The 16,755-nt window shown below is 37.8% G+C and overlaps 1 protein-coding gene across 1 annotated transcript in view; it reads right to left on the minus strand.

Moving 5' to 3' along the window:
* Positions 1-2,028: 2,028 nt before the first annotated feature.
* Positions 2,029-16,755, minus strand: part of DLGAP5 (DLG associated protein 5) — a 35,795-nt gene continuing 21,068 nt past the window's right edge. Inside the window, exons 12-18 of the mRNA XM_030855040.2 lie at positions 15,371-15,463; positions 11,820-12,039; positions 8,588-8,771; positions 6,758-6,818; positions 5,689-5,932; positions 4,802-4,851; positions 2,029-2,169 (exon numbers count right to left, since the gene is read on the minus strand). Of these exons, the coding sequence (XP_030710900.1) occupies positions 2,029-2,169; positions 4,802-4,851; positions 5,689-5,932; positions 6,758-6,818; positions 8,588-8,771; positions 11,820-12,039; positions 15,371-15,463 (993 nt within the window). The remainder of the gene's footprint in view (positions 2,170-4,801; positions 4,852-5,688; positions 5,933-6,757; positions 6,819-8,587; positions 8,772-11,819; positions 12,040-15,370; positions 15,464-16,755) is intronic.

Below are 16,755 nucleotides of genomic sequence, written 5' to 3' on the forward strand. Positions count from 1 at the left end.
TTCCTAACAGTCCTGGTTTTACCCAGGTATAATCCCAGATAAAATAGGGAAACCTGATTAGTTTAAGCAAACCCCAGCTGATCTGCAGATGGAGATGTGGCATTAGCTGGCCTAACCAGACTAAAGGGAAGGACACAGCTCTGATTACCACTAGCACCATCATGTGACTCCAAAAGGACCCAGCTTTAGAGACACTGACACCAAGGATGCCAGAATGAACTATGAACAGATGTTGGACTTCGATGGCATCACTGAGCTGTTGATTGTAAAGTGCCTGAAATCACCCTGACAACTTGTGAAATAATAAATTTCCTTACTGTTAGGCCAATTCGAGTTCAATTCATTATCACTTAATAGCCAAAAGCTTTCTAAATGATTCAATAGTACATCTTATTAAACCTACCAAAAAATCATGTTTACTCATATTGTTTTATTCTCATCTACTTTATCCTTGAGGGCAAACATTATTTTATTGTTATGTTGCATTTTAAAAAAAAATTTATTTATTTGGTTGCGCCAGGTCTTAGTTGCGACAGGCAGGCTCCTTAGTTGTGGCTCCAGGGATCCTGAGTTGCGGCTCGCCAGCTCCTTAGCTGCGGCACACGGGCTCCTTAGTTGTGGTATGCATGTGGGATATAGTTCCCTGACCGGGGATCGAACCCGGGCCCCCTGCATTGGGAGCTCGGAGTCTTATCCACTGCACCACCAGGGCAGTCCCATTGTTGCATATTGCTTTATATAGATTCTAAGTCTTGGGTTGCTTTGTACCCATCTCTTTTACATGTTCATGGCCCTGGACCCTTAGAAAACCCTAACTTTTACATAAAATGTTTCTTTGTTCTGAATGTCTTGCTTCGATTATTCATTAATGGGCTGTTAAAGCTGCTTTTATATTTTGTTAAGACTAGGCATTCTGAGAATATGCTTCTAAACCAGCACCTCACATAGTCTCCTAACTGCTCACGTGGGCTTGATAATAAATACTGTCTTTTCCACAAGCCTAACATACCTTCCTCTGACAACAAAAGTAGATGTGCTTTCCCTTCTTGTTTGCAAACTCTTCACCTTAAAGGACTATCCATAAAGTTTCTGCTTGTTTGGTGAATACCTCGAACACTCACCTCATTTGCAAACAGAAATAACTGGATCCAGGTCTGGTGACGAGCTCTAGCTACAATGAGTCATCTTGGTGCTCTGTTATTCTGATCACCCTGTCTTCTACAAATCCTGTAGTTAAGAGTTTCATAAAAGAGAAGATATTTCGAACGCATTAAGTGATTGATATAATTCTCTTTAAGGGAAGGCAGCATTTCCTTCAAAGGCTGTCAGTCACGTCAAGGGGAAAATGAAAAAAAAAAATACAAGAATTTAATGGGAACCGCTTATAATTTAACCATGTGAAACTGCAGCATGTAAACTGACTTCAGAATCCAGAAAGCTCATCTAAAGAAACTCAACGTACCCTGGAAAATGCACTATGCAAAGCTGTTCAACATCAACAAATTTAAGAGTTCAAATTAAGAATAAAGTATAAAGGAATGCAAATATTTCTGTCAGAGTTTAACACTATATTTTGATTAAATGAAAGAATGTTCATAAGCTCTGAGTAGGTATACTTAACATTTAAGCTTATACATTTTAAACAAGAGAGGCAAGGCACAGTACATTTTTATTCTGCATGGTTAATATACAAAATTTCCCCACTTCCCTTGAGACACAGTATCATATCTAAAACATACTTTGATGAACACTGAATATTGAAATAGTATACAGTTGTTCCTCTGAATCCTGGGGTGGGGGGTATTGGTTCCAGGACACCCGCCCCATACACATGCACAGATATCAAAATTCAAGGATGCTCAAGTCCCCAACAGTAGGCCCTCAGTATACGGAGGGCTGCTGTATGACACTATATAAATGGATTGAATAGAAGTGAACACAAATACATATTCTTCAACTTTTCAATATTCTAAGAATATACCACAGCACTGATAACATGAAGAAAAATGTCTGGATTTATTTTTAAATTCAAAATTCTTCTGGTTGATCTCCACTGAGGGGCTTTAGAGGTGAAAACGTAATCAGGTTACCACCAAAGGGAATGTGTCTGGTACATTCTTGATGTCTTCTTTCCACCTGAGTGAATGTATTACTGCAGTTTAGGCCTGGCTAGAGAATAAATTTAGAGAAGTCACTAAAGTAACCATCAAGAGTTTCACCAATTAAGTTTTCAACATTGCAAATTAGTAATGGATTAACTAATAATATAAATGACATTTCTTATACACAATAAAAAGTTATTAATGACATGATTATGCTACTTTCCATGGATCTAATTTCAAACATATAGTTTTTTTTAACTGAAAAGCATATTAGGAATATACGCCTTAAAAGGTGATTAGTAATATGTAAATGGACTTCAGCAACATATGCAGGATGAATAAAACTGAGGCCACTTATGCAGATTCCACAAATCCTAGTCCATATAATTGTACTTAACAGCTCTTTTACTAGTGTGATCCTGCTGGGATCCTTTTCTTTGTTCCCTCTCAAACACTACTTCAAGTTCAAATGATGCACAGAGCTAGTAATAATGTGGGTCTAAAATAGACAGGTGGACCTATTAAAAAAAAAATCCAGCAAAAAAAAAAAAAAAATCCAAAAATATAACTTCTAAAATTTATGGAAGTGGAAAATAATTCACAGGGAGACTAAGTTTTAAGATACTAAGATTTATCAACAAGATAATATATGATAACTGTGAAGCAATTTTAATCATATTACTAATGTATCAAAAATAGAATATTATGATTCATTAACATCCAGATTTACTTATAATACCACATATTATCAGAACCAATCATTCAGAATTCAGCTCTGAGAACAAGATTAAATCAGGTTTATATAACTTGGCCTTATGCTGAAATCCCTGTCTCTCTAGGTCTCAGCCTAGGATTAAAGAAACCCAAGACTGGGACTTCCCTGGTGACGCAGTGGTTAAGAATCCGCCTGCCAATGCAGGGGACACGGGTTCAAGCCCTGGTCCGGAAAGATCGCACATGCCGCGGCAACTAAAGCCCGTGAGCCACAACTACTGAGCCCGTGCGCCTAGAGCCTGTGCTCTGCAACTTACAATGAAGAGTAGCCCCTGCTCGCCACAACTAGAGAAAGCCTGCACACAGCAATGAAGACCCAATGCAGCCAAAATAAATAAATAAATTAATTAATTAAAAAAAAAAAAAAGAAGGCTTGGACTGGGACTTCCCTAGTGGTGCAGTGGTTAAGAATCTGCCTGCCAATGCAGGGCACACGGGTTCCAGCCCTGGTCCAGGAAGATCCCACACGCTGTGGAGCAACTAAGCCCGTGTGCCACAACTACTGAGCCTGCACGCCTAGAACCCATGGTCTGCAACAAGAGAAGCCACCACAATGAGAAGCCCGCACACTGTAACGAAGAGTAGCCCCCGCTCACCACAACTAGAGAAAGCCCATGTGAAGCAACGAAGACCCAATGCAGCCAAAAATAAAATAAATAAATTTATTTTTAAAATAAATAAATAAAGAAGGCCAAGACTAAGAAGGAACAGTGTGGTCGCAGTAACACACTCCGTTCAGCTCCTGAGATGTAGCCACCCCAGAAGGCTGAATACAAAGAAGGCATCTTCGAAAGATAATAAAAGTCAACATATTCAGAGGTCCTTAAGGAATTAGTGGCTTAAGGACGCCAAGCATTTGCCAGGCTTCATGAGGTTAACAAAAATTGTTTGTTTGATCCTACATTTGCCTTAATGAATTTTTTATATTCTGAGATCGAAGATTAGCAAACCAAAGCCACTCCCTGATTTATTTTAGCAATTGGTCCTGGAAAATTTCAAGGTAAGGTTATAAACCAGAGTTGTTGACCATGGCCACATGTTAGAATCGCCTGACAAACGTCCTAATACAGATCATTGAAATAAAAATATCTGGCAGTAGGGGGTGAAAGCCAATGCTGTAAACACTTAGTAGGCAAGAGAGCACTATTCCATTCATGCCCTACTATTCAGTGCCAGCACCCATGAATGCGAATCAGACAGCTCTGCCTAAAGAGGAATTTATAGTTAATAAGGGAAATAGATTCCTGAAAGTACAATATGTTTTAGGAATACAGTATCATTTATTCATATTATACTCTTAATAAGAGATTCAATGTGTGCACTGTATGCATTGTGCACCTGTGCCTATACAGAAATTAACATGCGAGAGATGAGAGCTTATACAGGAAGGCTTCACAGATGGGCAATGTCTGAACTAGATTTAAAGGCAAGAGGTCACTAAAAGTAAAGGCTGGGGAGCTTCCAAATAAAATAGCAGGACATAAATATAGTAATCTAAAAGAACTAGAATGAAAATAAGCAACGACTGAAGGTAGGACAGACATTATCTCCCCAACTGTAAGCTTCAAAAGTATAGAAATCTTGCATTATATTTTTCATACATCACTGAGAACTACCCAGCATAATCCAAGCTACGTATTAGATGTTCAAGTATTCAACCACTCTGTCACAACAAATTTGATACATAAACCATATAGAGAATTAAATCTTCAGAGTTTAATACTAAAGCACACTATATTTTAAAGTATTAATATAACAATACAATTTTTCCCATTTTGAGAAAAAATGAATAAAAGTGGATTTCAGAGTAAATAAAACAATGACAAGATGTAAACTTTGCACGTAAATTGAAAAGTGAGTAATATTCATTTTATAAAACAAATCTGGAATATAAAGAACTTTTCAAATCAAGTTGGAAAACTTACTGAATCAAGAAGATGGCATTCAGTAGTGAGACTTTTATTATCAAACAGTACTGAAAAACAAAAAGGAATAATTTTTAACTTTTAAAGTAATATTCTCGCCGTTAAGTGTTGTTAGAAAGGAACAAAGCCTTGAAAGATATGAAAAATTCCATACATCATATGCTAAGAAAAATATGGATCATCTTATGCTATAATATTTTTTTAAATGTAGTTAAATTTCTTTGTAAAATTCTCATCCTTAATTTCAGTATAAAAAAAGGCTTCTATAAATAAATCTCATGCTTGTAATTTAAAGGTACCCAAAAGATGCTAGAACATAGCTGGAGTGCCTTAAATGTCTGACCAAGGTTATAATGTTTATTTTGCCTTAGACCCCAGCCAGAAGGGCACCATGCAGTAGCAGATGAAAATAGTAGGTGAAACCATCACACATTATATTATAACAAAAATACAAGAGCCATTTCCTACTGAACAATCACAACACAGTAGGTAGGAAAAGGCACTAGGGCAGAAAAAGAGGGTGTTTTGAAGAAAGGTTTGAGGATGTTTGATGGAAAAGAAGAGAACTAAAGAAACTTCAGGGAATTTTTCTGAGTCTTCACAAACAACAAAGAATGCCACATAGTTAGGTCTAATGTAAAGTGCTGCTGACATCCAATATGGATTAGTATCTGTTGTTGATTTTTAATGGGTCTACCTCAAAAGGTTTGGGTGGATAGTAGGGTACCACAACACAAACTAATTCTCACAAGATATTTACTGCAAGTGTCCTATTTTTCAACCTTCATTCTTGGAAACTGTAGCCCGAAGTGTTTATAATAATCTATACTTTAGTCCAAGTTCATTTATTTAACAAAGCCTCATTTAAATATATTAAAAAACTTTACCTGACTGAGAAATTTTAGTTTCTTCTTCCTGTGAGATGTTATTTTGTGATGGTACATTTTTTTCAGGGCTAATCATCAAAACATCCTGTGCTGTAATTGAATTTAGCTCCATTCCATACACAACATCTGAAATTTCTTCCTTTTTGTTAGTATTAACATCATCTGCCGCTTTGCCAGCAAGGAGAGCCAAATTCATTCTTTCACTAGGCAAACAATTTATTTCAAAGTTTATCTTATTTACATCCTGGAAGTAAAAATGTTATTACATTTAATTACCCCAAATTGAAATAAACAGAAAAAGTCTTATTGCTATTAAAAATAAGAAATAATACAAGGATGACATTCTGAGCACAAGCTAAAGAACACTGTAAATCCTACCATCTTGCTTCTTGAACAATTAGATCAGATAATATTACAGCAATAGTACAAATGAAGGAAAGTTTCTCAGCAAGTACCAACAGTCCAGCTCAGAGATTGGCAAACATTCCATGTGATAGGCCAGGTAGTACAGTTGACCCTTGAACAACATGGGTTTGAACTGCGAGGGCCCACTTATACACAGAATCTTTACAATTGTAAATACGACAGGATCTGTGGTTGGTTGAATCCACGGATGCGGACCCACAAATATGGAAGAACCAAGTACAAGGGGTGCACCAACTGTAAGTTATACGTGGATTTTTGACTGTGCAGAGGGATGGCAACCCCTCATGCTGTTGTTCAAGAGCCAACTATAAATATTTTAGGCTTTGTGATCCAAAGAGTCTCTGCACAAACATGAACACTCTACCGTTATATTTTGAAAGCAGCCAGAATCAATACATAAACAAATGACTGTGGCTGTGATACCATAAAACTTTATTTACAAAAATAATCTTGATGTGAGCTGAAAACCAAATTGGCACTATGATCTCAAACAAGCCAAAGGTCTTTGAAATAAGAACTGTAATTCTATATGACTGCTTTAGATTTCCAGTGGAAATTCTGGAGGTTGTTTATGGAGTTACTATATATAATGATATAAATAGATAACATACTGGGCTATCTAATGCACTGGAATAGGACTTACATGGTTTACTTCAATTAAATCTTGTAATCCAGGACACTTAGCATCTTCTACTATGCTGTTCCTGAAAAACGAAAAAAGCAGCATTGTACTCAGATAATTAAACATTTTGCTATGTTTTGACTTGTGTTTTGAGACTATCCTTTATGGGTCAAAGATGCAGCCTCATCCAAGATCAGGCCTGTTCCAAATAGATTAGTTTTGGATGACAGCTACTTCAGGATGGCCTTACAAACCAAACACATTTTCCTCAGAAAGCTCACAAGCTGTGACCGTGCTGGTCAGTCTGCTGGCAATCTTTTGAACCTCAGCCAAATCCAGAGCCACATACTAGAAAAGTCAGGATAAAGCTTACTTCTGGGGGATTAAAGCATCAACTCAATTACTGTATGGCTGGAGTTGCCTACCTTTACTTGTTAGCTAGTTATAGCACAATATATTCTAATCCTGAAGTTCTTAACTTGCATTTTACTAGAAACATTTGTCTCAACCTCTTGGAGTCATTTAAAAATATGTATATATACTCTATTTTTCTGGTTTTCAGCTTCACTTTGCCTTCATTGTACGAAGTTGTTTATTTGTAAGATGCTCTTTCAGGACTATTATCAGAAATAAAGTAAAAAAATTTTTAAAGAGTACTTGTAATATCACTTAAATACAATTTTGGATCTTCTTAGTACAGGATAATGAACTACAGGGTACACAAAGTAAAGTAACTTGCATTTAAGAAATGACAATAAATTGGTATTTTATAATCCACAGATTTGTAAAACATCTAAAATAATTTAATCCCTACAAAGGCTAAATATACTTCAGTTTATACTGAAAACTGGAAATTTTATAACTTGTTCCATGAAATATTTAAAAAGAAAAACTTTCATTTGTTTCCCCATTGAAATAGTCAATGCATAGGGTGTTCTTTATTTTTGACAACCTTGTTTGGTGTGACGGCAGAATATTCAATGCTGTCCCATCTCCAGATTAATAATAAATCCAACAGTCCTATCTTGGCTCCAGACTACAATTTTATTTCCTACTTAAAGTATCTTTTTCCTATTATATTTCTGGTACATTTATGTTCCACGAACAAGGACTATATAGGTAATTTTGATGCATCTTTGCAGAGGCAGTACTATGTAGCATAAAGAATGTAGGTAACATCCACTCTCACCAACTGTAAGCTGAATTTGGGTAAGTTACTAACTTTTCAAGTTTCCTCATTTTTTAAAAATGGAGGTCTAGTACCTCACATGGTTGTTTTGAGGATTAAATGAGATAATATATGATAGGAACCTTGAACAATATCCAGCCCATAATAATTGTTCAGTACATATTAGCTCCCCCTTGTCTCACTCTGCCATCTGTCAAGTCAGCAACCTCAAGGTACTTTCTATAATGGCTGGTACAAAAGTGCCTACCTCTCAATGACACTGCAGGGAGGTATCAGCACTGTTTTGTGGATGATGAATCTGAAGCTTAGTGAGTTAATTAAACTTTTCCTGAAGTTTCATAGCTAGTATGTCATAGAGCTGGTTTTGAGCTCAGATCTGTCAAGCACCAAAATTTCAGGCCGTTTATCAACAAAGAACACTATATTACTTCTTTTCTTCTTTGTTCTGTAGCATTTACTTTGCCCATCTAGATATGACCATTTACCAATCTGAAATGTGAAGCCCTAATTTCCTCATTTATAAAATAGAAGTATTGCCTATACGTTACAGGGTCATTGTGAAATTTAATAAACAATACATATCTTGCATACTTAACCAGGTTAACAATCTGAAATGGTATTTAATGTCTGCATCTGTTAAACCCTTAATATTAAAGAAATACCTGTTTCCAGGAATATTTGAAATCAAAGTCTTATCAACATGTTCACTTTTGGTGCCCTGAGGATCAGGATTCTCTGGTGATGTGGTTTGTCTTAAAACGCCCATCTCAGCCCTGCTCTCAGACGCAGCTTTGCTGGCAGACTTAGGTATTCTAAGTCGTTGAGAAAGACATTCAGAAGAAAGTCCTAGAAGATGAGAGAAATCATCTTAATACCAAAAAGCTCTTTCATTCATTTTTCACTATAACTAGGAAGACAGTGCAAATTCTTCCTATTCCCCTACCTTTCTCCTATAAAATAATGTTTGTTAAAGTCAATGCCTGGGACTTTCAGTTAAAGATAGTACTGAATACACACACTAAACTGCTTCCTCTTGACATCCCACTACTATAAACAGTAACAGATAATCTTGAAAGGTTGAATGCTACAAGGACAAAGCATCCTTTTTTTTAAGGTCAGTGGCTTTTAAAATTTGAAATATAATTTTCAAGGACAAAGGAAACTAAACCAGAAACAACAAAACTCAGAAAAATTTGGAAGCATAATATAGATAGATGAGTGGTATATTACTTAGTAGACTCAAGAAAATAAATCCTAAGCCACTAGTCAGGAAAGATGTGAATCAACCCAGTTTATACCGCAGCACCTCTCAAAAGAATTGGTGGCCTCAAGAATCTCTGCAAGCAGAGGTAAAAACAGGAAGATTGGTTCAAAGTCAGTTTAAAGAACAATTAGTCCAGATTCCTTTCCTCATTATGCACAGCTGGGAAACTGTCAACAACCCCCTCCCACCACCAAGATAAAAAAAACTAGAGGCTTATCTCCCCAAAAAGGTGAAACAGGGCATCTCTGGTTTAGGGGATAAGGTTGAGAGACGGGTACTATATGGTAAAGGGGGGATTAAATGAGTATTATTTAAATTGTTGATACACTCAGTTTCCCTCCCCCCATGTGGCTCCTGAAAGACTGGAAGCCAGAATTATACCCTCCAGGCAACAGATCAGAAGGATCTTCTCTGGGGAATCTAGCCCATGAGAAAAGACTTAAATACAGTGATGATGTGCAGGTTCCCAGCATAATGGTGCAGCTAAATCACCCCACAGTAAAGACCTTATTACCCACACGCTGCCGTGCAGAGTCCCGCTCTTAACCATGAGCAAGCAGTGAATGATCATCAGACACCCGATGGAAGACTCTAATACAAGAGACAGAAACCAAAACCAAACAGATGAGAGTACCTTGGAACAAATTATCCAAGGGAAGAATACGTAAAAGCTATCGTTAACGTCTGTAGAAAAATAAGACAGTGCACTTACGAAACAAGTACAGAATGTTATAAAATGGAACATTCAAAGACTAAGAAAGAGTTCTTGGGAATTAAAAACATGATAGCCAACAGGAAAGTTGAAGAAATTCAGGAAGTAGAAGAAAATGACAAGTACAGGAAAGAATGATAAAAACAGTCTATTTACCAGGAGAAAGATAAGAGTTTCTGAAAGATCAGAGAAAACCAAGGAAAGTACATCAAAGGAATAATTCAAGAAAAAAATCTACACCTTGTTTAGAGAGGGCTGTAAACAATACCCCAAGACTCCTTTAAGCATTGGAAGTGGTTGCCTTTAGGAAGTGACAAACGGGATGAGTGGGGCTTCCTGGGGGACTTCCGTCTTGTAACAAACCTCATATAAACTATGAGTTCTACAATTAAAACTCTATTGAGTTCTATAATTAAAAATCAATTTCAGAAAGATCAATTTTGATCAAAAACCTTGATCTCTCTCGTCATAAGTACCAAGATGGCTCCCTGAAAGAATAGACAGTGGTGGGCCCATAGTCATGGAAACCACTAGGATCCTTGGGAAGTAAGTAACAAGGACCCATGCCATTAGCAGTGAGGCGATTCCTGGAGTCCAGGGAGTGCAGCTGCTTGGGGTAAAGGAAACACACCAAAACCACCCACTAGGTGTGATACCTAAATTGACAGGGAGCTAATAATATACTTGAGGTGATGAATTTACATTTTAATGTAAATATTAAGTAGCAACTCAAGTTTATTGTCAGAAATCTTCCAAGTGGACACAGTTAAATAATAGGAAAAAAAAATCCCTTCTCCTGATTAGTACTTAAAGAGGACTTAGCCCCTTTCTCCTTGAAAATAAACATCTAGCACTTAAAGCATTAATAGAAGTGTCAGGCTTCCCTGGTGGCGCAGTGGTTGAGAGTCCGCCTGCCGATGCAGGGGACATGGGTTCATGCCCCGGTCCGGGAGGATCCCATATGCCGCGGAGCGGCTGGGCCGGTGAGCCATGGCCGCTGAGCCTGCGCGTCCGGAGCCTGTGCTCCGCAGCGGGAGAGGCCACAACAGTGAGAGGCCTGCACACCGCAAAAAAAAAAAAAAAAAATGTCTACCAAGATTGAAGAAACAGATTACCTCAACTATGACCTCTCATTATATGGCTTATACATAATTTCAATCTAGGTAAATAAATTCAATCTAATAAGGATAGCCTATGAAAAATAGCTATTGAAAAATACAACCAGAGTTAGAAAATCATAAGAAAGAATGGTTTCCTGAAGTAGTAAAAGCTGGTTACACTGCAATATTTTAAAATTAGGAAAATGGGGGACTTCCCTGGTGGTTCAGTGGCTAAGACTCCGCGCTCCCAATGCAGGGGGGCCCAGGTTCGATCCCTGATCAGGAAACTAGATCCCACATGCCGCAACTAAGAGTTCGCATGACGCAACTAAGACCCGGTGCAGCCAAATAAATAAATTTAAAAAAATTTTTTTTAAATAAAATAAGGAAATTGGTACATTTACTGTACTTCAAAAAGATAAGAGGAGGGGCTTCCCTGGTGGTGCAGTGGTTGAGAGTCCGCCTGCCGATGCAGGGGACACGGGTTCGTGCCCCGGGCCGGGAAGATCCCACATGCCATGGAGCAGCTGGGCCCGTGAGCCATGGCCGCTGAGCCTGTGCGTCCGGAGCCTGTGCTCCACAACGGGAGAGGCCACAGCAGTGAGAGGCCCGTGTACCGCAAAAAAAAAAAAAAAAAAAAGATAGGAGGAAAATTTTTACTCCAAATGAAAATTAAACCAAACCCACCTTCCATAAGCTATTTCTCAGAAATCACAGAAAACACATAAATCTTCATGTGAAAACTATTTTTCACCTCTTACACAAGCTCCCATCCAACCCAAATATTTCCGTTTAGTAGTCTCAGCAGAAAAACTAACCTGAGAATGATTTAACGGGACTTTCAATTCTGAAAAATCCAGCATCAAACACTATTTTATCCACTTCCTTTGGCATTGCAGAGGCTGCTGCCTCAGCATGTTCTTTCTGCTTAATTCTCTCTCTCACTGCATTTTTTATGGCAGCTAGGCGATTTCTAGCTGCAATTCTTCCACCATCATCCTGTTTGGGTTTACTCACTATACCTGAGACAACTTTTTTCTGTGAAGAGAAATTATGACTTATTAAAGGGATTCATTACCATCTTATAAGAAAAACAAATAAGGCATACATGAAATACTCAACACATTCATCATATACTTACCAAGCTCCTAATACGTGCGAAAATGCTTGCGGGGGGGGGGGTTGGACTTCCCTAGTGGCGCAGTGGTTAAGAATCCGCTTGCCAATACAGGGGACACAGGTTCAACCCCTGGTCCAGGAAGATCTCTCATGCCACGGAGCAACTAAACTCGTGCACCACAGCTACTGAGTCTGCTCCGAAGCCCATGGGCTACAACTACTGAGTCCGAGTGCTGCAACTACTGAAGCTCGCGTGCCTAGAGCCCATGCTCCACAATAAGAGAAGCCACCGCAATGAGAAGCCTGCGCGCCGCAATGAAGATGGGCCCCGCTTGCTGCAACTAGAGAAAGTCCACATGCAGCAACGAAGACCCAAAGCAGGCAAAAATTTAAAAATAATAAATTTTTAATAAATAAATAAATAAAATGCTGGGGTTCAAAAGGTAAAGGACAAAGTTCCTGCCCTCAAGGAGTTCTCAGCTTCACAGTGGAAGAGCTAAATAAGGACACTGAGAAGAATAAATGTCGTGTTAGAAATAAATTCAGAGGGCTGAATTTATCAATTAATCAACCTTCAGAGGCACCAAGAAGGCTTATAGGAAGTAGCACCTGAGCTGAAATCACAGCTAGGTGGGCTACAAGATGGGATGAGGAAAGGGCTAGGTAGAGAGAATAGCATGTTTGCAAAACCAGGAATGAAAGAAAGCACAGAGGAGTTGGCAAGAGGTAAGTAACAGCTAATTATGATCCCTCACATGTAACCATTTTGAGGAGCTACATTTACACAGAGGACAAAGGAATAGAGGTTACTGATGATTTTTAATCAGGAGGTTAACATTATCAAATTTGCATTCTGGAAAAGTCACTCTGTGTCCAGCCTGGAGAATGGATTGGAGGGTTATAAGCCAGTTAGGAAGGCGATTACTTCAGTGATACTGGAAAAAGATGCTAGCAGTTAGATAACGGAGGGAAAAATGGAAAAAAGTAAACAGATTCAGGAGATATGAGGAAGAATTGAGAGGACTTAGCAATCTTTTAGATATGTGGAATGAAGGTGGTGAAATACAGAAAGGAAAGGACCACAGAAGATAGCCAGGTTTCTATCTTGGAGGCCTGGAGGGATGATAATACCATTCTCTGAGACAGGGAAACATCGATGTGTGTGAAGATGATTTCAGTTTGGGATACACAGATTTTAAAGTATTACTGTGTCAGCAGTAAGAGTGGTTTGAAATACAGATTCGGGAATCATCGCCGAGTGGGTAAGATTGCGCATGAAGAATATGGAAGGAGAGAAGAGAGTTGAGGTAGGAACTGGAGTATCACAAACACTTAAGGGATAAATGGAAAGAAACTTGCAAACATGACTGATAAAAAGGGACAGAGGTAGGAGGAAAATCAGTATAAAATAATTTCAAGAAAGAGGGAGTAGACTGTATTTAATACTGCAGAGGGACTAGATTTTATAATTAAGTACCTAATAACTGCAGCATTAATGGATCAATAACCTTGGTTATAACTGTTCTGGAAGCATAGAGGGGGTGAAGCTGAATTGCAGTGAGTTGGAAAGGTAAGTGGGAATCAAAATAATAAAGACAGAGTATAGACAACTTTTTCAGGAAGCTTGTCTGTGACTGGGAAGAAAGAAATGGGAATGGGGGAAGGGGAGGTACAGATAACTGTGTACCCTCACAGTACACAGATGTGGCCCTCACAGGTTTAGCTGTTGTTGTTTTGCTTTTTCCTAATGTAAACAGAGATAAGACCCTTAAACATACCTAAAAACTGATGGAAAAAAGAGGGAAAGATGAAAACAGGATAAGTGATGGAATGAGAGGCAATGAATAGGAGGTAGAAGGGAATGGTAACAAAGTATAGGTAAAAGATAAATTTTATTTTATTTGTCCAATATCTTAACAGTAGCCTATAAATAAAGTAGGAGGAGAGAGACACCTGGTGACAAGGGGCAGAATTACAAGGCTCTGATATACTGCTGTACTGATACAGCCATTATCTGCATCACTGATGATATTAATGTTTCCAGGACTAAGTACTCAATAAGAAATATCCACAGTAGCTTCAAAATGTTCAAGCATCCTTCATTGTTTAGTAGATTTAAAACTCGTTCAATCAATTTTGTCAATGTCCTTTGAGTCTTTGTCATAACAATTAGTAAAATAATTTTATTAAAATGTTTCTTTAATACTGTAACAGCTTAAACTCCTAAGGATTTAAAACAGTTTTGCTATGGATTACATAGCATGATAAAGTACCAATCTAGAAACCTGATTTTATAACCACAGATATTTTTCTAAAATCTAAAAGGAAAACTGGCAATGCTCTACTGTGGTTTGAGAAGCATTCATCTGAATCAAAAACTCTGAGTTTAAAACATTACTAGAAAAAATTCTACAAATAGATAAGAATGGAAGTTATCATGATAAAGTAATAGGAAATTTTACAAGACAAAGTATAGGGAAGAAGACAGACATTCTAAAGAGCCATTGTTCCTCTTTCTTTTCTATTTAAAAAATTATTTCAGGACTTCTGTGGTGGTCCAGTGGTTAGGACTCCACGTTTACATTGCAGGGCGCCCAGGTTCGATCCCTGGTCAGGGAGCTAAGATCCCGCAAGCCACTCGGCATGGCCAAAAAAAACCCAAAAAATCTTTCATTTTGAAATATATCACACAAAAGCACAGCCTACTGGATAAGAATAGGAATTCTGGAATGAGAAAGTCGGGCCTGAAACCCAGCTCCACCTTGGGCAAGTAACTTAATCTTTCTGGGCCTCATATTCCTCAACTGTAAAATGGGGATAACAGTACCCACCTCAGGAGGATTGCTGAGGATTAAATGAGTTAAAACATGTAAAGTATTTGGAACAACATTTGTCACATACTAAGCATTATATAAATTATCTAATTCTACCATTATTATTACCAAAAAATGTATAAACACAATTTAAAGAATAAAACAAACACACACACACCCACTATGTAGCAACTCAGAAGCTCTCAATCAATCACAGCCCCAATTCAATCATAGCCCCTATCCTTCCTCCCTCCGGAAATAACCATCCTGAATTTTGCATTGCTCATTTCCTTTCTTTCTTCAAAGACAATCAGCACATTGTAAGCAATATATGAAACTTATTTTAAAAAATGATAAAAATCTGAAGCTAAATGTTTATAAAGCTTGAAAATAAAATTTAGAGTAGAAGAGTCTATATTAGAAACCCACAAACTTACCCGAAAAACTTTTTTGCTTGTATTGTTATTGTTTTGCCACCCAGATTCCTCAAGTTTGGTCAGATTGTTGAATTTTTGATTTACGTCTTCTACCTATTAATAAATAAAGCACAAGTTTATCAGATTAATGCTAACCACATTAAAATTACAAACTAATAAACTGAAGCTTCAAAAAAATTGAGAATGGCAACATAAAATTAGACTAAATCACCCTGAATTTAGTATTCAAGTGAAAAACTCTTATAGTAAAATTGTTCATTGTTCTTTTTGGTCTTACAAACCTTCAAAATCTACACAAAGAATGTCATATATGGGGGCTTCCCTGGTGCCACAGTGGTTGAGAGCCCGCCTGCCGATGCAGGGGACACGGGTTCGTGCCCCGGTCCGGGAAGATCCCACATGCCGCGGAGCGGCTAGGCCTGTGAGCCGTGGCCGCTGAGCCTGCGTGTGCGGAGCCTGTGCTCCGCAACGGGAGAGGCCACAGCAGGGAGAGGCCTGCGTACCGCAAAAAAAAAAAAAAAAAAAAAAATGCCATATATGGATAACTCTCCTAAATTATTTTTGATCACTAAATGGTAGGAGAGATATCCTAAATGTTTTTGTTTCCTAAATTACACAATATGAATACAATCTCTCTCTCTTTGTTTACAGGACATCTTGGTTGCTTCCAAGTTTTGGCAATTATAAATAAAGATGCTATAAACACCTGTGTACACATATTTGTGTAGACATATGTTTTCAACCATTTGGGAAAATACCAAGGACTGTGATTGCTGGATTGTATGATAAGAGCATGTTTAGTTTTGTAAAAAACTGTCAAACTGTCTTCCAAAGTGGCTGTACCATTTTGCAATGTACCACCAGCAATGAATCAGAGTTCCTGCTGCTCTCCATATTCACCAGCATTTGGTGTTGTCAGTGGTTTGGATTTTTGCCATTCTAATAGGCATGCAGTGGTAGCTTATTGTAGTTTTAATTGGCAATTCCTTAATGATCTACGATGTTGAGCCTTATCTTGTCATATGCTTACTTGCCATCTGTGTATCTTCTTTGGTGAAGGGTCTGACCAGGTCTTTTCTCCGTTTAAAAATCAGGTTGTTTGAAGGGTTCTTTGTATATTTTGATACAGATGTTTATATCAAATATCAGATACATCTTTTATAAATATTCATTTCCCAGTCTGTGGCATGCCTTCTCATTCTCTTCACACAATCTCATTTTAAAAGATTCAAATAATATCCCCATCCTTCTGGTATTTCCAATCTCCTCCAACGAGGTAACCACTGTCAACAGTTTGGTAAACTTGCTTCAAGTCCCCTTACTATGCATTTATATTCCTATGTATTCTCAATCTCTCTCTCAAAAAAAAAATTTAAACGTCAAAA

The sequence above is a fragment of the Globicephala melas genome, chromosome 2 (assembly GCF_963455315.2).
Source record: "Globicephala melas chromosome 2, mGloMel1.2, whole genome shotgun sequence".
Lineage (NCBI taxonomy): Eukaryota > Metazoa > Chordata > Mammalia > Artiodactyla > Delphinidae > Globicephala > Globicephala melas.